Source organism: Natrix helvetica, assembly GCF_964273705.1.
Source record: "Natrix helvetica genome assembly, chromosome: 1".
NCBI lineage: Eukaryota > Metazoa > Chordata > Lepidosauria > Squamata > Natricidae > Natrix > Natrix helvetica.
The window spans coordinates 230,931,857-230,952,746 of record NC_138548.1 but is presented as its reverse complement, the minus strand read 5'-3'; the positions used below and the strand labels follow the sequence as shown (position 1 = coordinate 230,952,746).

At 39.0% G+C, this 20,890-nt stretch overlaps 2 protein-coding genes and 1 long non-coding RNA gene across 5 annotated transcripts in view; 2 read left to right on the top strand and 1 right to left on the bottom strand.

Annotated features, from left to right (window-relative positions):
• Positions 1-14,377, top strand: part of TEX2 (testis expressed 2) — a 126,633-nt gene extending 112,256 nt beyond the window's left edge. For all 3 annotated transcript variants that reach the window (XM_081933578.1, XM_081933576.1, XM_081933577.1), the window contains exons 9-12: positions 3,093-3,218; positions 6,943-7,152; positions 10,719-10,839; positions 12,584-14,377. In XM_081933578.1, coding sequence (XP_081789704.1) covers positions 3,093-3,218; positions 6,943-7,152; positions 10,719-10,839; positions 12,584-12,706 — 580 coding nt within the window. In that variant the 3' untranslated portion in view covers positions 12,707-14,377. The remainder of the gene's footprint in view (positions 1-3,092; positions 3,219-6,942; positions 7,153-10,718; positions 10,840-12,583) is intronic.
• Positions 14,378-16,923: 2,546 nt separating this feature from the next.
• LOC309382243 lies at positions 16,924-18,480 on the bottom strand. Its single transcript, XR_014173645.1, has 3 exons — positions 18,459-18,480; positions 17,193-17,391; positions 16,924-17,054 (listed from the first exon to the last, which is right to left on the bottom strand). It is a non-coding gene; the product is annotated as an uncharacterized lncRNA (long non-coding RNA).
• Positions 18,481-18,549: 69 nt separating this feature from the next.
• The window catches only part of ERN1 (endoplasmic reticulum to nucleus signaling 1), a 91,287-nt gene continuing 88,946 nt past the window's right edge, over positions 18,550-20,890 (top strand). The window contains exon 1 of the mRNA XM_081933608.1: positions 18,550-18,606. Within this exon, the coding sequence (XP_081789734.1) occupies positions 18,574-18,606 (33 nt within the window). The 5' untranslated portion in view covers positions 18,550-18,573. The remainder of the gene's footprint in view (positions 18,607-20,890) is intronic.

Here is a 20,890-nt window from a genome sequence, read left to right as displayed (position 1 = left end):
CATCTGCAATGCAAAGCAATAAGTCTGGAAAGATTGAGCCATGGATAGAATGATAAGTATGAATGCTTCTAACTTTTGAATTGTTTTTCTTTAAGATTTTTCAGAGCTAGCCTTCTGAAATCTGTAAATAAAATTGTGTGCTAAATAATGAAGGTGTCGAAGTGCAAATAATAATGCAGTTTCATTGCTATTCTGGTCTAATATTATTAGAAAATCCTATGAATAGCCCTTTTCTTCATGGTTGGGTGCTTATGGCCAGAGATCTTTTAAGTATTTTATCACAGGACACTGCTTTTCCTTCTTTATGGTTTTAAAGAGAAATTTGAACATTCATTAGAAGGCTTGTAGCATTCTGAATTTCTTCCCCCTTGCTATTGTAGACTTCATTATAATAAATTAAAAGGTAACAAGGATATTTATTTGCATTATGGCATTCATTTCCTGCCTTTTCCTTGGAAGCTCAACATAGCGTTTATAAAGGGCCTTCTCTGCTGTTGCTCTTGCCCTCTGGAACATCATGTGAGGTTGGTCCCAACCCTCCTATCTTTTTGTAAGGGCCTAAAGAACATGGCTTTGGCAGTCGGCTTGTGGCCAAGTGGGGGAAAGGCACAATGGAGGTGGTTGATTGAATAATAGTAGCTCTCATCCTCCCCATGTGTCTTTGGTTTTAAGGTTGGATTTTAACATTTTGTCTTCTAAGATGTAAATATAAGTCGTCCAGAGTTATCTTATGGTAAGATGGGTGGCCAATAAATTGTATGTATATATAGATAGATAAATAAGTAGGTAGGTAGGTAAGTAGATACGTATGTACGTACATAGATTCTGTGCAACAATAATCGTACTGTTAGATTGTGTTGAAAAAGAGAGACCTCTGTGGCTGAAGGTGTATTTGAACTTAGCTGTTTGAAGCACAAAATTGAAAGCTAAGGCATTCATTTTATCCTTGGCTTAAAACACAAGTTGATAATACAGATTGCCAACGGTCATTACAAAAAGTAAAATAATTGGATTGGATTGGTGGTGGACTTCCTACTGTTCTGTAGCAAAAGCAATGAGAATGTCATCATTTTAGAAAAAACTCCAGAAGCAGTTCCTGAAACTGCCGACTGCAGTTACTATTTGCCGTGGCTATGACTTCCTATTAAATCTAATCTAGTGAACAGAAGCATGTGGAATTCTTTAAAAATGACCAAGAACTCTGCTGTGGGTGGATTAGAAGATGGCAAGAATGTTGCTGCCGTAATTGAAAGTTGCAAATCTTTCTGGAGAAATTCTGGAGTGGGAAAGAAGTATTCATAGCAATCTATAAAAGTTAGCAGACTGTTCTAGATTATTTGTTTTCCCAGGTACTTAAAGGAACATTTGTCAAACTGTGCAAGATACAAAAATTTGAGTTAATTTCTAAGACAGGGGAATCTAATGATGACGCATCGGACCTTATCATTATCCTCATGCTGTAACCAATCAGACATCGGGATGACAACAAATACAGTGGTACTCATAGTTAAATTGTTCCAGGAGATGTGATGAGTACCAAAATCAATGAGTACCAAATAAATTTTTCCTATAAGGAATAATATAGTGAGTCACAAGGCAGTCAATACCGACTAGTTCTAGCTTGTGCATTGAGTACCAAACAAATGATGGGACAAAATCTTCAAAATTGTGTACTGGGACAAAAACTCAAAATTGTTGAGTACCAAATTCGATGAGGTTCAAAGCAATTGAGTACCAAGGTACCACTGTACTTAGCAGTACCATTTGAATGGTGGTCACTGTGTCTGTGTCTATTATCTTCATATTAGCATGGTTTGCCGTGGAGCGATTGAGTTTTTGATCATATAATTTTTGTATGAAACACTTGCTGTTCAGATTGGTATAGAATTGTAATGGCGAACTATGGCACGTGTGCCCTCTCTGCGGGTGACAAAAGGGATTATTGGCAAGAAAAAGTTTAACAATCTCTGTTGAACATCCTTTATCTTTACTCTGTAGGGATTGAATTTTTAAAGTTCTGTTCCTTTTTTTCTTAAAAGTCAGATAATTATGCGGTGCATTTTGTAGTCAGCTAATAGATAGGCACAGATTTTGCAAAAGTACTGTCTCTATTACCCCCAGGAAAATAAGACCCTTTTCAGCTGGGAAGAAGCTTGAGGTTGTTTCCAAATCAAATTTGGCTGAAGGCATTGGTCTTCTTTCTAATTTTGCCACCAATTGAACCTAGGTTTAAAGAATGATCTCTTGAGAACTGATTATGAATAAGTTTCAATCCCAGGAAAAGTTGTGGATTAATTGTAGAGGTGCTGAGCATTTCTCTCCCTTAAATCACAATTCACAATTAAGGCATAATCAACTGGGTATTTCTTTTTAAAGACAACTTGAAATGCAAGAGATCCTGAAAAGATGCTCCAAGCCTTATGGAAACTCTTCCTTAGACATGCTTTGCATCTGAGGCTGTAACTGTCTTTTGCATTTACTTGCCAAATGTCTTGTTCAAAATATTTCTGATTCCATTACTGCTAGTGGCCTAGAGTGGGGTGCGGCTAGGATTCAGCAGTGAGTGTTGGGTTAATAGGCTAGGTACGTATATGTGGAAGAGACAGTGGAAGGAATGCATATTCTTCTGGAAGCATGCAGCACTTACAAATCAATTCTGACTTTTCATACATCAATTCATTCGGACCTCAGAAGCATATCCCATTACATTTAAAAAATGAAAGTACACGCCAAGTTTCTCCTCCTCTTAATGTTGTAATTGCCAGCATTGTATTCCATTATATTGGGAAGTTAGGTATGAAAGAGACGATTCCTTATATGTCTTTAATTTATTTGACATTTCATTAAACCGCATATAGGATATTCAAACCCATTTTCTTTTCTTTTAAGCAAAGCCTGGCACGGTTGTGTTCAGGGAAAGCAGATTGATGTACAACATTTCTACCCTTTGTCTGAACTCCAGTGCACTTAAAAACAAACTGGGGAGACAGAAGTGAATGGTAGAAAGTCTAATTGCCTAAGGCATCAAAACACTGTCCTGTCCAATGTTAATGAAGTGTTGCTTCTGTCTTAACCTGTGTCCCTCCTTTCAGTTGCAGGCCAAGGGCATATTACCTTGCAGACAGTGATGAAGAATCTTCTAGTGCAGGATCCTCAGAGGAAGATGATGTTCCAGAAGCATCAGGAAGCGAAAAGACTTTAGTGGCAGGAGCAGAAGGGTGAGTCTTTGCCTTTAGGCAGACATTGGTTCAGTTTGCCTCTGCCTAGTATGTGCATTATCAATAGTGGTGCCTCTCTCTTCCATGCTTAGTCATTCCATCAAAGGTATCTTCTCTGTCTTCCTCTAGCATTAAAAAAATCTAGTTTTGTCTGTCTGTGTATAACCAAAAGGTTATATTATTTCACAGTAAAGGTAAAGGTTCCCCTCGCACATATGTGCTAGTCATTCCCGACTCTAGGGGGCAGTGCTTATCTCTGTTTCAAAGCCAAAGAGCCAGCGCTGTCCGAAGACGTCTCCGTAGTCATGTGGCTGGCATGACTAAACGCCGAAAGCGCACAGAACTCTGTTACCTTCCCACCAAAGGTGGTTCTTATTTTTTCTACTTGCATTTTTACATATTTTTAAACTGCTAGGTTGGCAGAAGCTGGGACAAGTAATGGGAGCTCACTCCGTTACACGGTGCTAGGGATTCAAACTGCTGAACTGCCAACCTTTCTGATCAATAAGCTCCGCATCTTTAGCCACTGAGCCACTGCGTCCCAAATTTCATAGTAGGTTTTTGTAATACTTGGAATCAAAGGGAAAAGGTACTTTGGAACATACAGAAATGATAATATATTATATCTCCTATCTGTGATTCCTTAAAACACATTTTTTTCCTTGGGTTGTGCAATTCTTCCCTGTAGCTGCAGTGCAACTCTAGGAAAAGAAATTAGGAATTGCCTTGCGAGGGCTGAACCTTCCTATTCAATAAAATGTCACAAGAAGGCCCGTATACAGTTCCTACTCTATTTGAAGTGAGGAGAACATGGTCCAGACAGCAGGGCTCTCTCTGTTGTGGCCTCTGCGCTTTGGAATTCCCTGCCTTTGAAGATTTGAGTAGCCTTCTGACACTTTGTGACGCCATTAAAACAGTGTCCCTTTGCTTTGTACCAGGATGGAATGCTTCTGGGGCCATGGGCAGGATTCCTATTGATTGCAGGATTTTTTCTTTTCATTTTATATTTAAATTTTGTACAGATCATCCAGACCCTCCGCATTAGTGCAATTTACAAAAAACTGGGAAGTCAGTCAATAATAGCAACATGATGAGTTTAAGGAGTTGTAAGGATGTGTTATGTGCTTGCCTCAAATGCCCTGAAAACATTATATTATGTTTCAAATTAAATTTGATCTATGTAGGATATTTAAGCGAAGAGATAACTCTATACATGTTTCAATGCGTCCAGTCTGTATTTATCATTTTAATGCTTTTGCTAATTCAGTTTTCAGGGTGCCAGTTTTACTGGCTGTATATCATCTGGAAATAATTAGATACTTATTACAGTAATCCAAATGGCCTTATCTCATTGGGTAATTCTTAATTGTATTTGCTAATTAATAGAAAAAAATTATAAGGAATATGAGGCAGCTCTGTTTTTTTCCATATTTGGTATTTATAAATTTACAAGTCATCATGTAAATTATCTGGTTTTGCAGATGGCTGTTTACTGCAGTTATTGGATAAAAGATTTAGAATGAATTAGGTCTAAGAAAGAATTATGATCATGCCAGCATTTTCATGTGTATAGCAGCTTATTTTACAGTAAACAAATTCAATATATAAGAACATCTAACTTGTATATTTCAAGTGCTACCAAGAAAGGAGAATAGTATGTGCTGAATGAAATATAGTTCTTTAACAAAAATAAATTTTTCATGGATTTTTCTGAATTGCTGGTTAGCTGATGTCCAAAAATATCTGCACGTTAGTGCAAATAAACATTTAGGTAACAGACATTGAAATGTTTCTTTGGACTAGCATACTGATCAATGCAGCTTCTTAGCAAGTCTATAAATAATTTAGCAACTGTAACCAATGATCGAAGTTGCAGAAATAATTATTTTCCTGTAGCTATTTTTAAAGGTCTTTACTTGAGAGAAAGATCATTCTGCTTTATCAGTTGCAGGGAAAAAAAGATCATTTCCCCCTCCATTCCAGCAGATATGATTTGCTGCTGCTGTTATTTAATAACAGGGTAGTAGTAATAATAGTTGATCCTTGCCAGTCAACTGCATATCATCCAAAGATTAATCAATAGACCTTAAAATAGACCTTTGGCTGCATCGATTATGTTTAGTAGCATTGTCAAATTTCTAGCAGGCAAAGCTTATTTATTTTCAGAAAAATATCTTACTTTTATTTACAATCTTTATTTTCTTATATCTAACATTTACAGTATTTTTCGGACTACAAGACACACCTCCCCCCCCCCAAAGTGGGTGGCAATGTCTTTGCATCTTAGAGAGTGAATGTTGGTGAAGCCCAGCGCACACATTGGCCCCCACCCTTCGGCCTCTTCCTCCCAGCAATTTGCCTCCTTGCAGCAAATAGCCTGGTCAGCTTCAGCACAGCCTGATTTAGCACAAGCAGCTGATTGGCAGTTGGATCTGCCTCCCAGAATACCACCAATCAGCTCTTCCAGGTCGCGGGGATTGCGGCACCACCAATCAGCGCTGCTACCTATTGCTGCCTTCATGTGCCCTGTTTTCAGCCTCCATGTGTCCCATTTTTACCCTGATCCAGGTGGCAGGGATAGGCGGCGACGTTAATCCCTGCCACCTGGAACGGGCTGAAAACAGAACATGCGGAGGGGGCGATAGATAGCAGCGGTGATGGCCAGCACTAGCACCAATGGATGGCAGCAATCCCCACAGCCTGGAACAGTTGATCAGTGGTATTCCGGAAGGCAGATCTAACTGCCAATCAGTTGCTCAAATCAGGTTGTGCTGAAGCTGACCAGGCTGTTTGCTGTTTACTGCAAGGAGGCAAATTTCTGGGAGGCAGATTCTTTTTTCTTGTTTTCCTTCCCAAAAGCTAGGTGTGTCTTATAGTCTGGAGCATGTTATAGTTCAAAAAATATGGTATATTCCCCAGCTCCTGCCAGCATAGGAGTTTGAAAGCATGGAAATGCAAGTAGATAAATAGGTACACTTTGGTGGGAAGATAACAGGACTCCGTGATATCATATTCACCACATGACTGCAGTAATGTCTTCGGACAGCATTGGCTCAATGGCCTTGAAATGGAGATGAGCACCAATCCCTATAGTCAGAAACAACTATTTGAATAAAGTCCCCAGGGGCTCTTTTTTATTATTTATATTCTGCATTTTAAATTTACTGGAATCCATGTCAAGTAATAATCAAACATAAACTTGCAGCAGAACCATAATATAAAAAGTGGGGAACAATAATGCTATAGTGAAAAATCTAGAATTCTTTAATTTGTGCATTCTCTTGCTACATCCTTGAATTTGCAGTTTGGGGTTGAAAGGTCCACTGGAACTAAGTAAGCCACCTGTTTGACCAAAGCTCTCAAACATTTGGGAAAATCCCCAGTAGAATGTAGGGCTATCCAAGAATAATACTGAACATTGGGCCAACAATGTTTCATCAAAATCATTACTGTATGAGTAGATGACATCTGATTTTAAATTAGTTTTGATTCTGAGTTGTCACAGCTAGGTCTCTGGATCTTTCTGTTTTTATTCATGGAAACTATCGTTCTGCCCTGTCTGTACACTTACGCAACACTTCACAATCTGTAGTAGCAGATTGGCATTCTGTGCCCTTAACATGTTGTATTTTCAGCTGCAGAATACCACAAAGCATTAGCCTTTGCTTTTTAAAGGGTAGCTGAAACTCACTTAAATGACTTCCTCTCCTTTCCTCCCTTAAAGGTATGGAGCAGGGTCCCGAACAAGTAAAATAATGAGATTTGTGGATAAAATTACCAAGTCAAAATATTTTCAGAAGGCAACCGAGACAGAATTCATTAAGAAAAAGATTGAGGAAGTCTCCAATACACCGCTCCTGCTCACCGTTGAGGTTCAAGAGTGTAAAGGGATGTTAGCAATTAACATTCCGCCCCCACCTACTGATCGTATATGGTAAGTACAGTTAAGAAGACTTTATGATTTTGGAATCTGTCATGTATAATGTGGCATTCGAACGAATCAAAGAGCCAAAATAGATTGCTTGTTTTTATGGGTAGCTGTAAAAGAAGTCCCTAAAATATATTTAATTTTCCAGTCCCATAATTTCCCACTTTTTCTTATACACATCCAAGATAAAAAAGCTTGGCCATTTGACTAATGAACTGTAAAGAATAATGCAGCAGAAATGTAGTTTGAGGTCATACAGAAACAAAGTTGGTCTGCAGCGTGTGATCATTCTTACAGAATTCAACAAGTATTCACATGATTCTTAGTAAGGATCCTTTTTAGAAAATTGCAGTACCAATCTGTGAGTCATAAGCTACAGTCTGACATGTACCATTTTATTCAGGGTTAAATAAGTTAATTCGGAGACAATGTGTCTGGGTTTTTGCCATAAATTCCTATGAACAGTTACTGGCAAAGATAATGGAACTGAGTGTTATTTTAAATTGCTTGTGTGATTGAATTACTCTTCTATCAAAAAAGATACCTTTTGTAAAAATGTACAGTTCCATTTCTTATTGTGCATTTTGTAAACTTCCAGAAACTAAAAAGCTAACAAAGCTTAGAAATTTTATCATCCATGAATAAAAGCTACAGCAACCAGAAATCAGGTCAAAAAGAAAGATTACCACTTGTTTTTTCTTTTCTCCTACCTTCCCCTTCCTTTAATATAGAATAATACAGAAGCATGCTGGGTAAAACAGCATATTTATTTATTTATTTATTTATTTATTTATTTATTTATTTATTTATTTATTTATTTATTTATTTATTTATTTATTTATTTATTTATTTATTTATTTATTTATTTATTTATTTATTTATTTATTTATTTGAACTTATTAGTCGCCCCCTCTCCCCACAGGGACTCGGGGCGACGTACAAAACCAACAATCAAAACAGTATCATAACAGTATCATATAGAGGAGGTAAAAATAAATAAATAAATTACAATGCTTAGAAAAAGTTAAAACCCCAATAACATTAAAAATTTAAAAACTAAAATTAACAGTTAAAAAATGACCAAGGGGTGGAGAAGTTGTAGAGTTATGCCAGGCCGGCTAGTCGAAACAGGTAGGTCTTCAGTTTCATACGGAAGGAGCGGAGGTCGGTTGTTGTCCTAATGTCTGGGGGGAGGTCATTCCAAAGGGTAGGGCCCACCACAGAAAAGGCCCTACTCCTGGGCACCGCCCTCTGACACTCTCTGGAGGACGGCACCCGGAGGAGTCCCTCTCTGTGTGAGCGATATTGAACTAGTTGAGGATCAACAGTGATATTAATTAAGAGGTCAATGCCAAAGCTTTTTCCAGTAGTTTCTTATAATTGAAAATAGTACCAAAGGAGAAAAACTATTTCAGTGCTTCTTTTTATCTGAAAGAAATATGGAATGAAATTGTGAATGAAATTTTATTTTCATTTATCTGGAACTGTTTCACTGAACATTTTTATCTTGCCTTTTTATCAAGGAGGTTCAAAGTGGTTTATATTGGGTTTCCTATAATTTTATTCTCACAACCCCTCAGTGAGATCCATATTCAGTGAGGAATTGAAGTTGGGCCTTCTCAGTCCAATATCTTCACCATTGGCTACCTTAATCGAAATGGGATTCCACTTGAGGAAATTAACCCTTGGGAGGTGCACAGTGTAATTCAGCAAACATTATCTTAGTCCAACAATACGTAATTACTTTAAACTGTATTAGGAAAAGGATTAATAACAAGTTACAGGCAAATTTGGCCCTAGGTTCTACCTTGGTTTACCTTCCCAATAAGCAACCAAGTTGGAAGATAATTTAAAAGCAATTTATTAGGGTACCCTGACAGTGAGATCTCACTATAAAAAGGGAGAGCCCTGAGACCCATCTTACATTCCCTTTTATAGTTAACATAACAAAGAAAATGCAAGAGGAAACAGGGTAAAAGTGACCTCTCCTTTGCACATCAACTACAAAAGTTGTTTGAAGATTACAGAGACAAACTATACACCAGTTTTGCACTAACAAAATTTTTCTTACCAGGAAATAGTATCCATTCATTCTTCTTTAGATTTCTTTTCAGTTTAGGGATGTTAGAAGCTATCAATCAATCCATACAGCGATAAGGAAAAAGTTTTCCTACATTCCAGTCTATAGTGGTTTGAAAAACCCTCATAAAAGAGAGAAATAAGTGAAGTTAAAATACAAAGTTAAGTATGTTAGTTAGCAAGTTACAAAATCCATTTCATGTGCCCTTCAAAGGTATGAATGTAAGAAGGTGCTGATTTGATTTCTCACTGTGGTCATTCTTGAGAGACTCATAGTACCTATTGCTAGATTATTAGGACTTAATTTTAGTTATAAGTCAGGTGCATAAAATTTTTCAGACATAAAGTCCTTCACCAATTAGTATTAGCTGGGTACTAGACTTCAGCAGTAACACTGATTTTGTGTGTGTGTGTGTGTGTGTGTGTGTGTATGTTGTATTTGTGCTGATAAATAAATAAAGGGAGACTAGTATAGATCTATTTCAAGCTATTTAGCTCTCATAAATAGCTTGAAATAGATCTATACTAGTCTCCCTTTATTTATTTATCAGCACAAATACAACACAAATATAAAAAGGCAACATTAAAAATATGGTTTTCTGCCTGGATGGTCTCCTGCAGTGAGCCGATAGACAGAAAGAGGGAGTAGTGAGTTCCCTCTCATATTTGGGCATACCAGGGATTGTAACACACACACATACACACACACACACATATGATTTCAAAATGACATTATGAATTGGACATATCTGTATACAGAGTACTTAGAAGAAAAACAACTACACCTCTTAACTGGAGGGGGAAATGAGTATTTTTAATGTTGAGATATGTACTCACTTGGAATAAATGTTTTGTTGAACACGATAGTTTAATCCTACACAACATACGACCGGCAGGCTGCATGCAGTCTACCAAGCAACCTTGTGTGCTAAAGTTTTTTTAAAACAGTAATAAATTTACTATTGTCCCAAAAGATGTATTGCTAAACATCCCCAAGACTCACCATTGCTGCCAGCTTCAGTCCCACTGGCACTCTACTTGCTGCCAAATAGCTGATTGGTATGCCAGATATTCCTTTGCAGCCCACAGTTATTTTTAATTTATCAGTAACCTTTTCCCCTCTGTGCCTTGCGCAGGCCTTGTTTAGAGCCTCCAACCCTCCTCCAATCACAAAATCCTTGAACATAAACTGCAAAAGCACAAGATTAGGTTATATGAGGTAGTATAACCTTCCCTGACCTAGTGCTTCAGATGTCTGGGAATACAAGTCCCAGAATCCACAGCCAGCAAGATTAGGGTTGGGGAGCATGGTGTGGTGGACACATTTCTAGGTTAAAAATTCTGTTTGTCCAAGAATATCTGATGACAGCTTTGGTTAAGCATGTCTCATCTTAGTTGAGCATGGTTTTATTCTCCTAGAGTCCTTTGAGAAAATATGGGATACAAATCTGAGATAGAAACATCTTAACCATGATCATTTTCTTTATCTTCAGGTACGGTTTCCGAAAACCCCCTTATCTGGAGCTAAAAGCTCGGCCAAAGCTTGGTGAAAGAGAAGTGACTTTGGTTCATGTAACTGAATGGATAGAGAAGAAACTAGAGCAAGAATTTCAGGTACTTCAAATATCATTAGCATTAACTGTGTTAAAAGAATAAGCATATTCTTTTAACACAGAATATCTAAGAATAAAGGCATTAGCTAAGCCATCTGTAAGTTTGAAGATGGTAGCATATATCTAAGATGAAAAAACACACATTCACACTGAATGGCTACCTATTGGTATAACACCAGTCATTCCTTCTGAGAATTTCAGATTCTTAGTTTGATAACACATATAGGAACATACTTCCGTAGCCATAAAACAACTTCAAAATAGGCATTGGGCTCAACACTTCTGGGCTCAACAAACACTGCATGATCCCAGCAAAAGATGTACAGGTAGTCCTTGTCTTACAGTCACAATCAAACCCCAATTTTCTGTTGCTGGGCAAGACAGTTAAGTGAATTTTGCCCCATTTTACAACCTTTCTTGCCACCGTGGTTAAGTGAATCACTGCAATTGTTAAGTTAGTAACAAGGTTGTTAAGTGAACCTGGCTTCCCCATTGACTTTGCTTGTCAGAAGGTCACAAAAGGTAACCACATGATCCCTGGACACCACAACCATCATAAATATATAGCAGTTGTCAAGCCTCCAAATTTTGATCACGTGACCATGGGGATACTGCAACAGTTGTGTGAAAAATGGTCATGGGTCACTTTTTTCAGTGCCATAACTTTAAAAGTCACTAAATAAACAGTTCTAAGTGGAGGAGTATCTGAAAGGAGGCACCAAGTGAGATCACTGATACCCTGAAATACTTTCTCTTTAGATCTGAAGTGTGCCAAATCCATGCTAAAATAATACCTTCTGTGCCCATATTTTTAAAAGTAGGTGCATAGTGACAGATTTTAATTTCCTTTAAGAGATACCAAATAATTAGAAGGAATATTATTATGGATAATCTGATGAAGGAAGAATGATTTTGGCGTGGGACAAATAGTTTGAATAAATTGTTGCTCATACTTTTCTATTGATTATATTTCTAGAATTCTATTCATCATGAATTCATTGAACTGTTAAATATATCTATTCAAATTTCTACCTATTTCCTTTTTAAAAAATTGGAATGATAGGAGCAATAGCAGATAGGAATCAACTATTTTTAAACAAATGTTTGCTGAAATGTAATGGAATTAAGATTTTGTAAACTGTAAAAGGCCCTGCCAACAAAAATACGTATAGTCAAGACTATGTTGCAATGTATGGCTGTGAAAGTTGGACCATAAGAAAGACTGAGCGCCTTTCAGTCCTAGAGGAGATCAACCCTGACTGCTCTTTAGAAGGCCAGATCCTGAAGATGAAACTCAAATACTTTGGCCACCTAATGAGAAGGAAGGACTCACTGGAAAAGAGCCTAATGCTGGGAAAGATTGAGGGCAAAAGAAGGAGGGGACGACAGAATAAGGTGGTTGGATGATCACTGAAGCAGTCGGCATGAGGATAAATGGACTCCGGAGGATGGTAGAGGACAGGAAGGCCTGGAGGAACGTTGTCCATGGGGTCCCGATGGGTTGGACACAACTTGCAAGTAACAAGAAGCTGTAAAAAGCAATGTTGCTTTAATGCCCATAACTCTGTTCCAAATCTAAACTTAAGATAGTTAGATGTTTACTAGTGAGCCATACTCGATTCAAATAAACCTGTTTAGAATTCTACTTGGCCTGATGGGAGAGTCCAAAATGAGAGTTTGGTATATTTAATTTCTCTTGACTTTATATTTGAATTGCATTCTAACTCAATTATTATACCTTGCAGAAAGTTTTTGTCATGCCAAACATGGACGATCTTTATATTCCTCTAATGCACTCAGTCATGGACCCCCGCTCATCTGTGTGCCCTTTGAAAGATTCTGAAGATAGCGAATTGGAGCAGCCATGAAATGTGAAGACTGCAGTTTACAGTATTAACAGATGTCGTTTTCATGTTCTCTTTCAAATGAAACAAGTCTAGCTGATTTTTGTCCTTGTGCCATGTTTTATTTTTTTAAAGATAAGGTCGCTTCTGCCAATAATTGCTCCAGTTATGGCTCTCTATTGACTTTAGAGCATTAGTTCCATTTCTGCTAGGCTTTAAAACCTAGTAGTTAATATGCACTCTTCTGCAGTAAAGTAGGAAGAAAATCCAGCTAGCAGCAATTGATCGAACAGATTTGATCCACATGGGAGTACTTTATGGATGTGCAGTAATTCAGGATACACCCTGAACACTGACAGTGTGTCTCATCCAGCCATATGGAACTTGTTTTCAATAAGGCACGAACATGTCTAACTGGAAGACTTTCTCCTCTCAAGCAGCTGGAGATACAAATGGAAGTGGCATGTTCTTCACTCCTGCAGTCCCAATAGCTTGTGTCAAGCAAATTTGAAAATTTCTGGAGCTAAGAATGTACATTGGATGTATAGGTGATATTGTCAATCCATATAGATTATGCATAGTAACTTATTTTTTTCATATGAAATTGAGTTTCTTGGAAACAAGTAGCCATATAAAACATGCAAACATACATAATTGGTTTTAAAGGATCTTGTGATTCTTTAGAAAAAGAAACAAATGAAGACAAAGCCATGAGACTAAACTACAGTAAGCCTTCTAGTTAGTGCGTTACAATTGCAGAAGTTGTGGTTGATGGCTCTCGGAGTTGAAAACACATAGAAATGTCCAAGGCCATGCATGTACTCATCGGAAATGATTGCATGGAAGGAGCCATTCACTTTCACCAACCAGAATGGTCACAGCTGTTTTTGTTCCCAACTATGTAGTGGATCCTCGTTTATCCATTTAAGGAGGTGCAAATCCTGATTACAGCTCTTTTTTTTTGTCAACTAGCTAAAGCACCTTGTAGGCTGGCTTGGTATTCCTGTATGAAAGTAACAACTCCAAAGCACTACAAGTGAGAATGGCCAAGAGAACACTGCCTTGCTGTTCTTTTCTGTATGGACTAAACACGTAATACTGAACCTAACTCTTTTGAACACTACGTAAGCAATGAGTGTTTCTTGATGCTCAGTATTGCCAACTACTTATGTTGAAAGAATGTTAATTTAGTTTACAAAGAAAGCAGGTGAGCTATGGAGTTCACTCTTTGATAGTGTACGAGGCTTTACATATTTCTAAGATCTTTTTTGTATGTTGTGTTAGGTTCCTGTGCCCAAATTTCTCATGATTTGCAATCTCCAAATGAAGCTAATTGAAATTGTTTTTTAAAAGCACCTTGCCTGAAACATATTTAAAATTTAGCATTTAATATATTGACATATTATTTGGACAACTATTTTGTTACCTCAACTCTGGGACCATTCCATTTTATGTACTATTCTTCTCATTGCTCAATGAAAGCATTTTGCCTTCCTCTTAAATCTGCATGTCTTATTCACAGCTCCCCACCCCACCCCCGTCTGTGCAATAAGTCAAAATACTAGATGCATAAAAATGTAATCAATTATCCAGGTTTGGCACAAGTAAATTCACTGCATTTCATAATCAGACTGTGTGGGTTACTACAGTGGGCTTGCTTTTTTTTTTCCAAATAAACTTATCCCATGTCAAAAATCTGTTTTGATGTTTGGTGGGGTAGACGTGTGGGTGCATATCCAGGAATACAGCACTGGTAGTTCAATGAGACTGAAATACTGAAAAATTGCCAAATCGTATTCTACAATTCTTCTGAACATTTCAAGCTGTTATATCCAGTACTCATGATATATTTTCTGTGGGAGCAGTCAGGCAAAATAGATCATGTCTCATGGCACCGGAGCCAGCCAGTCCTCTAAGCCAAGAGTACTCAAGATTCTTTGGGGATAGAACATAAAAAGCTCTAAAATTTAAATAGTATATACCGGTAATTCTTCAGGATTTAATTTACATTTCTACAGGATGCTTTCTGAATCTTGCTCCAAATAGGAGGTCAGGTGTTTTGTTTTTTTTTGTACAGTAAATTTTTTTCTTTCATTTGTAAAGCAAGGTTTAGGGGATGCAGTCCATTTGCCACAAGTCTTATTTTCTAAATAACAGAATTAGCTTCCCAGATAGGAAAACTTGCTATATATCCAACAGCTGCTCTTAAGAAGTTTTTTCTTTCTGTATTAACGCAGCACTGTGATCTAAAATGTGGTTCGGTATTACAGTTGTGTAATCTATTTGTCAAATGTTTTAGGAAATTTCTCCAAAATTGCTGCTCAATAGAAGTGATTTGCATCTCCATAGGATGTAAATTAAAGCTGCACCAGAGACCCAATGAAGGGTTCAGGCCTTTTCCCTAAATAACCAGACACTAGGAACTACATGGGACAGACTGTGCTTATCACATTAAACCAGGTTTAATGTTTATCACATTAAACCAGGTTTAATGTCATGGTTTAGCACAGCCAACCTAAGTCAAATTGATAGTTTCCAGTCACAAGAACCCAGACTGGGTTGCATTACAATCACATTATGCTAATTTAACCAGCATCAATTTATTTGATAGCATTACTAAAGTTTTGCCCAGATGTTGCAAGAGATCTCGACTTAATTGTATAACTATTTGTCCAGGGGTTCCCAAAGATGTGAAAATTTTAAGGCTTCCTCTGGTTGAGGCTGCTCTGTAGAATTTTAACTGGTTCCCAAAAGGAATTTTTTATCCAGGAATACATCAATTCACCCTTCCTGAAGCATTGGCAAAACCTAATTTTAAGCTACACATTCAGCATGTTGCACTTTTTTTTAAAGAAACAATTTTATTGGTTTTTAAACATTTATGGGGAAAGGTAAAAGGGAGACATAGAAACTTTTGGCAGCTCCCACGCTAGAGGTAGAAATCCCTCCAAATCTCACAATTTTTAGAATATTAAAAACAACGTATAAAAGATAAGCAAAAAACAGAATCTTGTTCTACATTGTATCAACCATGTGTTCAATCATCTTTTCCTTTGTCGCTTTCTAGTATATCAACAATTACAAATATTTCATACTTGTGACCTGAGCCTTTTCGATATTGCTCCTTCCTCCCTGTCCCCAGGTGGAGCCACAGCCCCCCCCTCCTTCATATCTTGCACCTTGCTACCCTTTTCACTACCTTCCCTATGTTTGTCCTCTAGGAGAGAAAAATGTTTTTAATGAAGGCTTCAGCCTCCTGCACTGTATTAATTCTAAACATGTTGCACTCTTAATAGGCTTGAGTTACCTCATTACTATATTCAGCATTAAACCAGATATGATTGGTTGACAAAGTTGTCTGTTACACCCATGCTTGAATGCTTCTCTGCAAAGAACTCTGGTTGTGGTAAAATTTATCCATATTATAAAGTTGTGGCTAAATCAGAGGGCTGTATTTTTGTTCTGAAACATATTGAAGTTGTGTCCTAAGCGGCATAGAAGGAAATTAGCAATGGAGTACCCTACCTGGACTGCTGGCTTTTCATGAATGCTTTACTAGTGTACCAAGGGTTTGTCCCATATGGAAGTAGCTACCCTCCATGCATAATCTTTAGTCCCATTTTTTCTCGGTTTGTATAGGAGTAATGTGCACTTTGCTAGGTTGTGTGCTATAATTCTAAATGTCGAGAGACTTATGGTTATCCTTCCAGTAGGTGGTAATGTTTAGTAGGAGGCAATCAGTTGGGTAGGTGTGTGCTTTTTGATGAAATATGACACCAATGAGATTGCAATGAGCTGCAGTGCCTTCCCAGTGGGGTTTTACAAGACACTTTTGCTTGAGGCTAGGTTGTTACTATCATCTTTGAAGATGGGATTATGCAGACTGTCAATAAGAGCCCAAATAATAAATAAGCCAATCTTTCCTCCTTTAATTCATATCTTCAGATATTCTAGCAAACAAGATAAAATTGAAGCACTCCTACATTACACACTCTTCCCAGATGATCAAGCATCTGAACGTTCACTGTTATTTGAGGAACTTACTACATATTTGAACATTAAGCATGAGATGGATTGTAACTTGTCTTTAAAAGAATCACTCAGGTTTAAGCTGAGCAACACCAGTTATAAGCAAGCTTTTTATTTTTGCACTGTAGCGTAGCCAGTGAGACCATGAATGGGCCATGCACCAGTTCAAAGGCAGTGCTTCAAACCTATCTGAAAAAAACATCCAAACTAAGCAGTTTTTAAATTTATTTATTTACAACATTCAAGACATCCCCACATCATAGCCCTCCTTGGGTTGCTTAGTTCAACAAGTGACAGTTGGTTCCAGAGGTTTTCATTCAGCATCAAGTCAATCTTGGCACACCTAGAGCAAAAAAAAGCAAGATTCAGGGTAGTGATTTAAGAATACTGAGATACCTTTGCTCAGATCTAGAGAGATTATAGTTTTATGTCTTTTTTTAAATAACATACCACTGAACATTAAGGGCTAGGGTGCCATTACCTGCCCCTGGGCAGCTGATGCTGGTGGCTCAGATACAGGGTCTCTTCATCTGCATCAGCAGTCTAACACGCCAAAAATATCATCACAGCAGCCAGCATAAGGTTCCCAATTTAGATCACTCAAAAGCAGGATTACAAAGGTTGATTTTGATGTGCTCACCAGGAGATGCAGATATTCCTACTGCAGTTCTTTGGAGATGCTAACAGTAGAGGAAACCTTTTTAAGTCTTCAAGACTAACCAAGTCCATATCAGACATGTCACCGATGAATTTCTTCACTCATTTAACAACATCTATAGTAGCCATCACTCGTGTTCATAAATTTCAGGGTGGAAAACTTTTTTTGCTCTAAAGCACCTTCTCTGCAGGACCACTTGCACTTTTCTCATTTGAGGGGAGGGAAAGGTTCCTACCTTTCCAACTCAGCATACACTGTCATCATAAGCTAGAATAAAGTTCTAACCTTCCTTTTATATGGCAAGTGAGTCATTCCCTATTCACCAATTCCAACTTTTTTTTTCAATCATGCGAACTATCAAGCATTACATGAGTCAGGGGCGCAAAGGTTTCAGATGTGTTGCACAAAGTGGATTCAAGATATATCGAGTCCTTGCAAAAAAGCAAACTATAATCTACTGCCCAATTGTTACCCCAGCAAAGGCTTGACCGTAAAACCTAAGAGGGAAATGCCACCTCCACACCACTGTACCCTAAGCAGCTCCAAAGTCTCCCCTTTCACGGACTGAGACGTCAGCACCAAGGACAATGCACCAAGGGCACTTAAGAACATGTAACTCACTGCATTCTCCACTACACCTTCTGTTTATAGTTCCACGTGGGGTTTCGTAAAACGGCTCTAAAAGCCAGTAATTGCCGCCGTGAGTTACTCATCTCTTAAGCAAGGTGTACGAGTGCAAGTTAGTAAAACAAAATCCCCAAAATCAGAGCAGCGAGGCACGACACGATCCCTGCCATACCATGACTAACTCGTCTGCTCAAATCCCAGGCGTTTTCATTCGAAAATAAGTTCTGGGTCAGTAACATTTGCCAGGCTCCAATCGCAATCAGGACTACCGCCCATGTGTTAGGCTGCAGAAATCCCAACCACCGCTAGATGGCAACGAAGAGACGTTCTGTGAAAAGCTGCAAATGTTTTGCCACTTCACACGGATCGTTCGGATTACTGCGGCGCAGATACGGCAGAGGCAATCGTTTCTTTCCTAACGACTACGCCTCCCAAAAACAAAGGTCGCATAAAAGCACGCACCTCCCACGCCTTCCATCCCACGGCGAAAAGGCCGAAAGCGCGGCCTGCGTCTTTATTTATAGGCCGCCTGGCGCCTAGGGACACGCCCCTTTCTCTAGAAGCCAATCGCGGTAGCATGGCTCCGTCACGTGACCGGCGCCAACTCGAGGTAAGTGTGCCGATAACGCGCAATGCAGATATTTTCCCGCCGTATTTTTCATGTTTGGGGTTTGGGGGGGGAGTGGGGGAGGGCACTAAATTCTTAGTTCCTCTCAAGGATTTTAGCCCAAGAAAAGAAACCACGGCCAGTTTACCATCTCTTGAGTCCTATATTTGCCTATCCGCCGGTTTTAATGAGACTTTCTCCCAACTGGGTTGACATGGATTTGCAGTATTATGCGCATTTCTTCATATGCGTAAACAGTAACAGAGTTGGAAGGGACCTTGGAGGTCATCTAGTCCAACCCTCTGCTCATGCAGGAGATCTGTATTAGGGATTCGAACCGCCGACCTTTCTGATAAACACATTTAGTGTTTTAGCCACTGAGCCACCTAGTCAGGCTTTTAATGTGTTTGATATGCTTGACTTCTAAATACATGTGTTAAGTCAGAAGCTTTTGAGTTACCATTAAACCTGCACAGCTTAATGATTGCCTTTTTTAAAAAAAAATCTGGTCTTCATCAATTATTAGTTGATTCTTGTCAGTATTTTGAACTCAATGGATTTATTCTGTTCTCTGCTTAATATATTTTGCACTTTTGTACACGGGTAGGTCAGAATCCACTTACCGTACTTGATTCTGGACAGATCTAGATAATATTGGCCAAATAATTTGAGTTAATTTGTCTTCTAGACTTCAACTCTTTCTTACCCTTCAACGTGTGTGAGGTGTTTTTATCCACTGGAGGGCACTCATTGCTCGTTTGGAAAATGGATAAGTGCAAAGGGGGCTAGCAAAACTGGCCTACAAAATCAGAGGAATACAGGTGGTCCTCGACTTACAACAGTCCATTGACCTTTCAAAGTTACAATGGCACTGAAAAAATGTGACTTATGACAGTTTTTCACATTGCAGCATCCCTCTGGTCATGTGATCAGAATTCAGACGATTGGCAACCAACTCGTATTTATGACGGTTGCTGTGTCCCGGTGTCGTGATCACCTTTTCCAACTTTCTTATAAGCAAAGTCAATGAGGAAAATGGATTCATTTAACAACAGTGTTATTAACAATTGCAGTGATTCACTTAGCAATGATGGCAAGGAAAGTTGTAAAATGGGGCAAATCCACTTAAATGTTTCACTTAGCAACATAATTTGTTGGGCTCAATTATGTCTGTAAGTCGAGGACTACCTGTACTGGATTTTGCTTTTACCCTATTGGGACAGAAGGAGAAATTATAAAATACCTGACTGGAGAGTATCGGTAATTGTATTTGCTTTATCAAATTGTAACATTGCACTCAGTTTTTGCCCTAGTCCAGCGATGGCGAACCTTTTTTGGCTCGCGTGCCACAAGTGGGGGGAGCGCAGGGGGGGTCGTGTGCAGGTGTGCCGCACCCATAATGCAATGCGCGACCCCCCCCAGTGTGCATCACTTCCAGTTTGCTTGGAGGGTCGTTTTAAGCGCTCCGAAGGCGTCAGGGAAGCCTCCGGACGGTCCCTGAAGCCCCCGGAGGCCCTCTGGGAGGGCGGGGAAGGCTCTTTTCGCCCTCCCCAGGCTCCTATAAAGCCTCTGGAGCCTGGGGAGGGCGAAAAATGGCTTTTAAAAAGGTGAACTCAGCTGGCCAGCGCACGCATGCGCGCTGGCCAGCTGACAGAGCAGCGCCTCGCATGCCCTGAAAAATGGTTCCACGTGCCACCTGTGGCACGCGTGCCATAGGTTCGCCATCACTGCCCTAGTCCCACTCGCTACTTTTGGCATCTGGTCTTTCCCGTGCACATTTGCAAGGTCAATTCTCTGGAAAGATGCACATCCTGTTAGTTCCTTTTGCCAGAGGGCTGAAAGAATATACAGAAAAGTGGACTCTCCTTAAGGACTTAAACTACGACTCGGCTGCCCCTGTCAATCAAAAGCAGCCTATAAAGTTTCTCAATCAGCGATAAGAGCAGTGGTAGTGATGTTGCAGTGGTGTTGATCTAGGTGAAACATAGCACCTCTCTCCCAATGAGAAAGGGAGTCAGGATGGGGAGAGCAGAGCTGGACTCCCTGAGGCAAGTTATTGCGTATCTTTGCAAAGCACATCCTGGTCTGGAAGAGCCTGAAGAGGCTTGTTGTGGAATGTAGTTGTGATCTTCAGAAAGGAAGGGAAAGGAGAAGGAAAATATTTGCTCAGCCCTGAGAAAGGGTGAGAAAAGGACTCTGAACATTCTTGCCTTGACTTTGTTGGCCTTAAGGAGGAGGGTCAACAAGCTTTTGAAATTCTATAAATGTACCCCGCAACAATAAAATA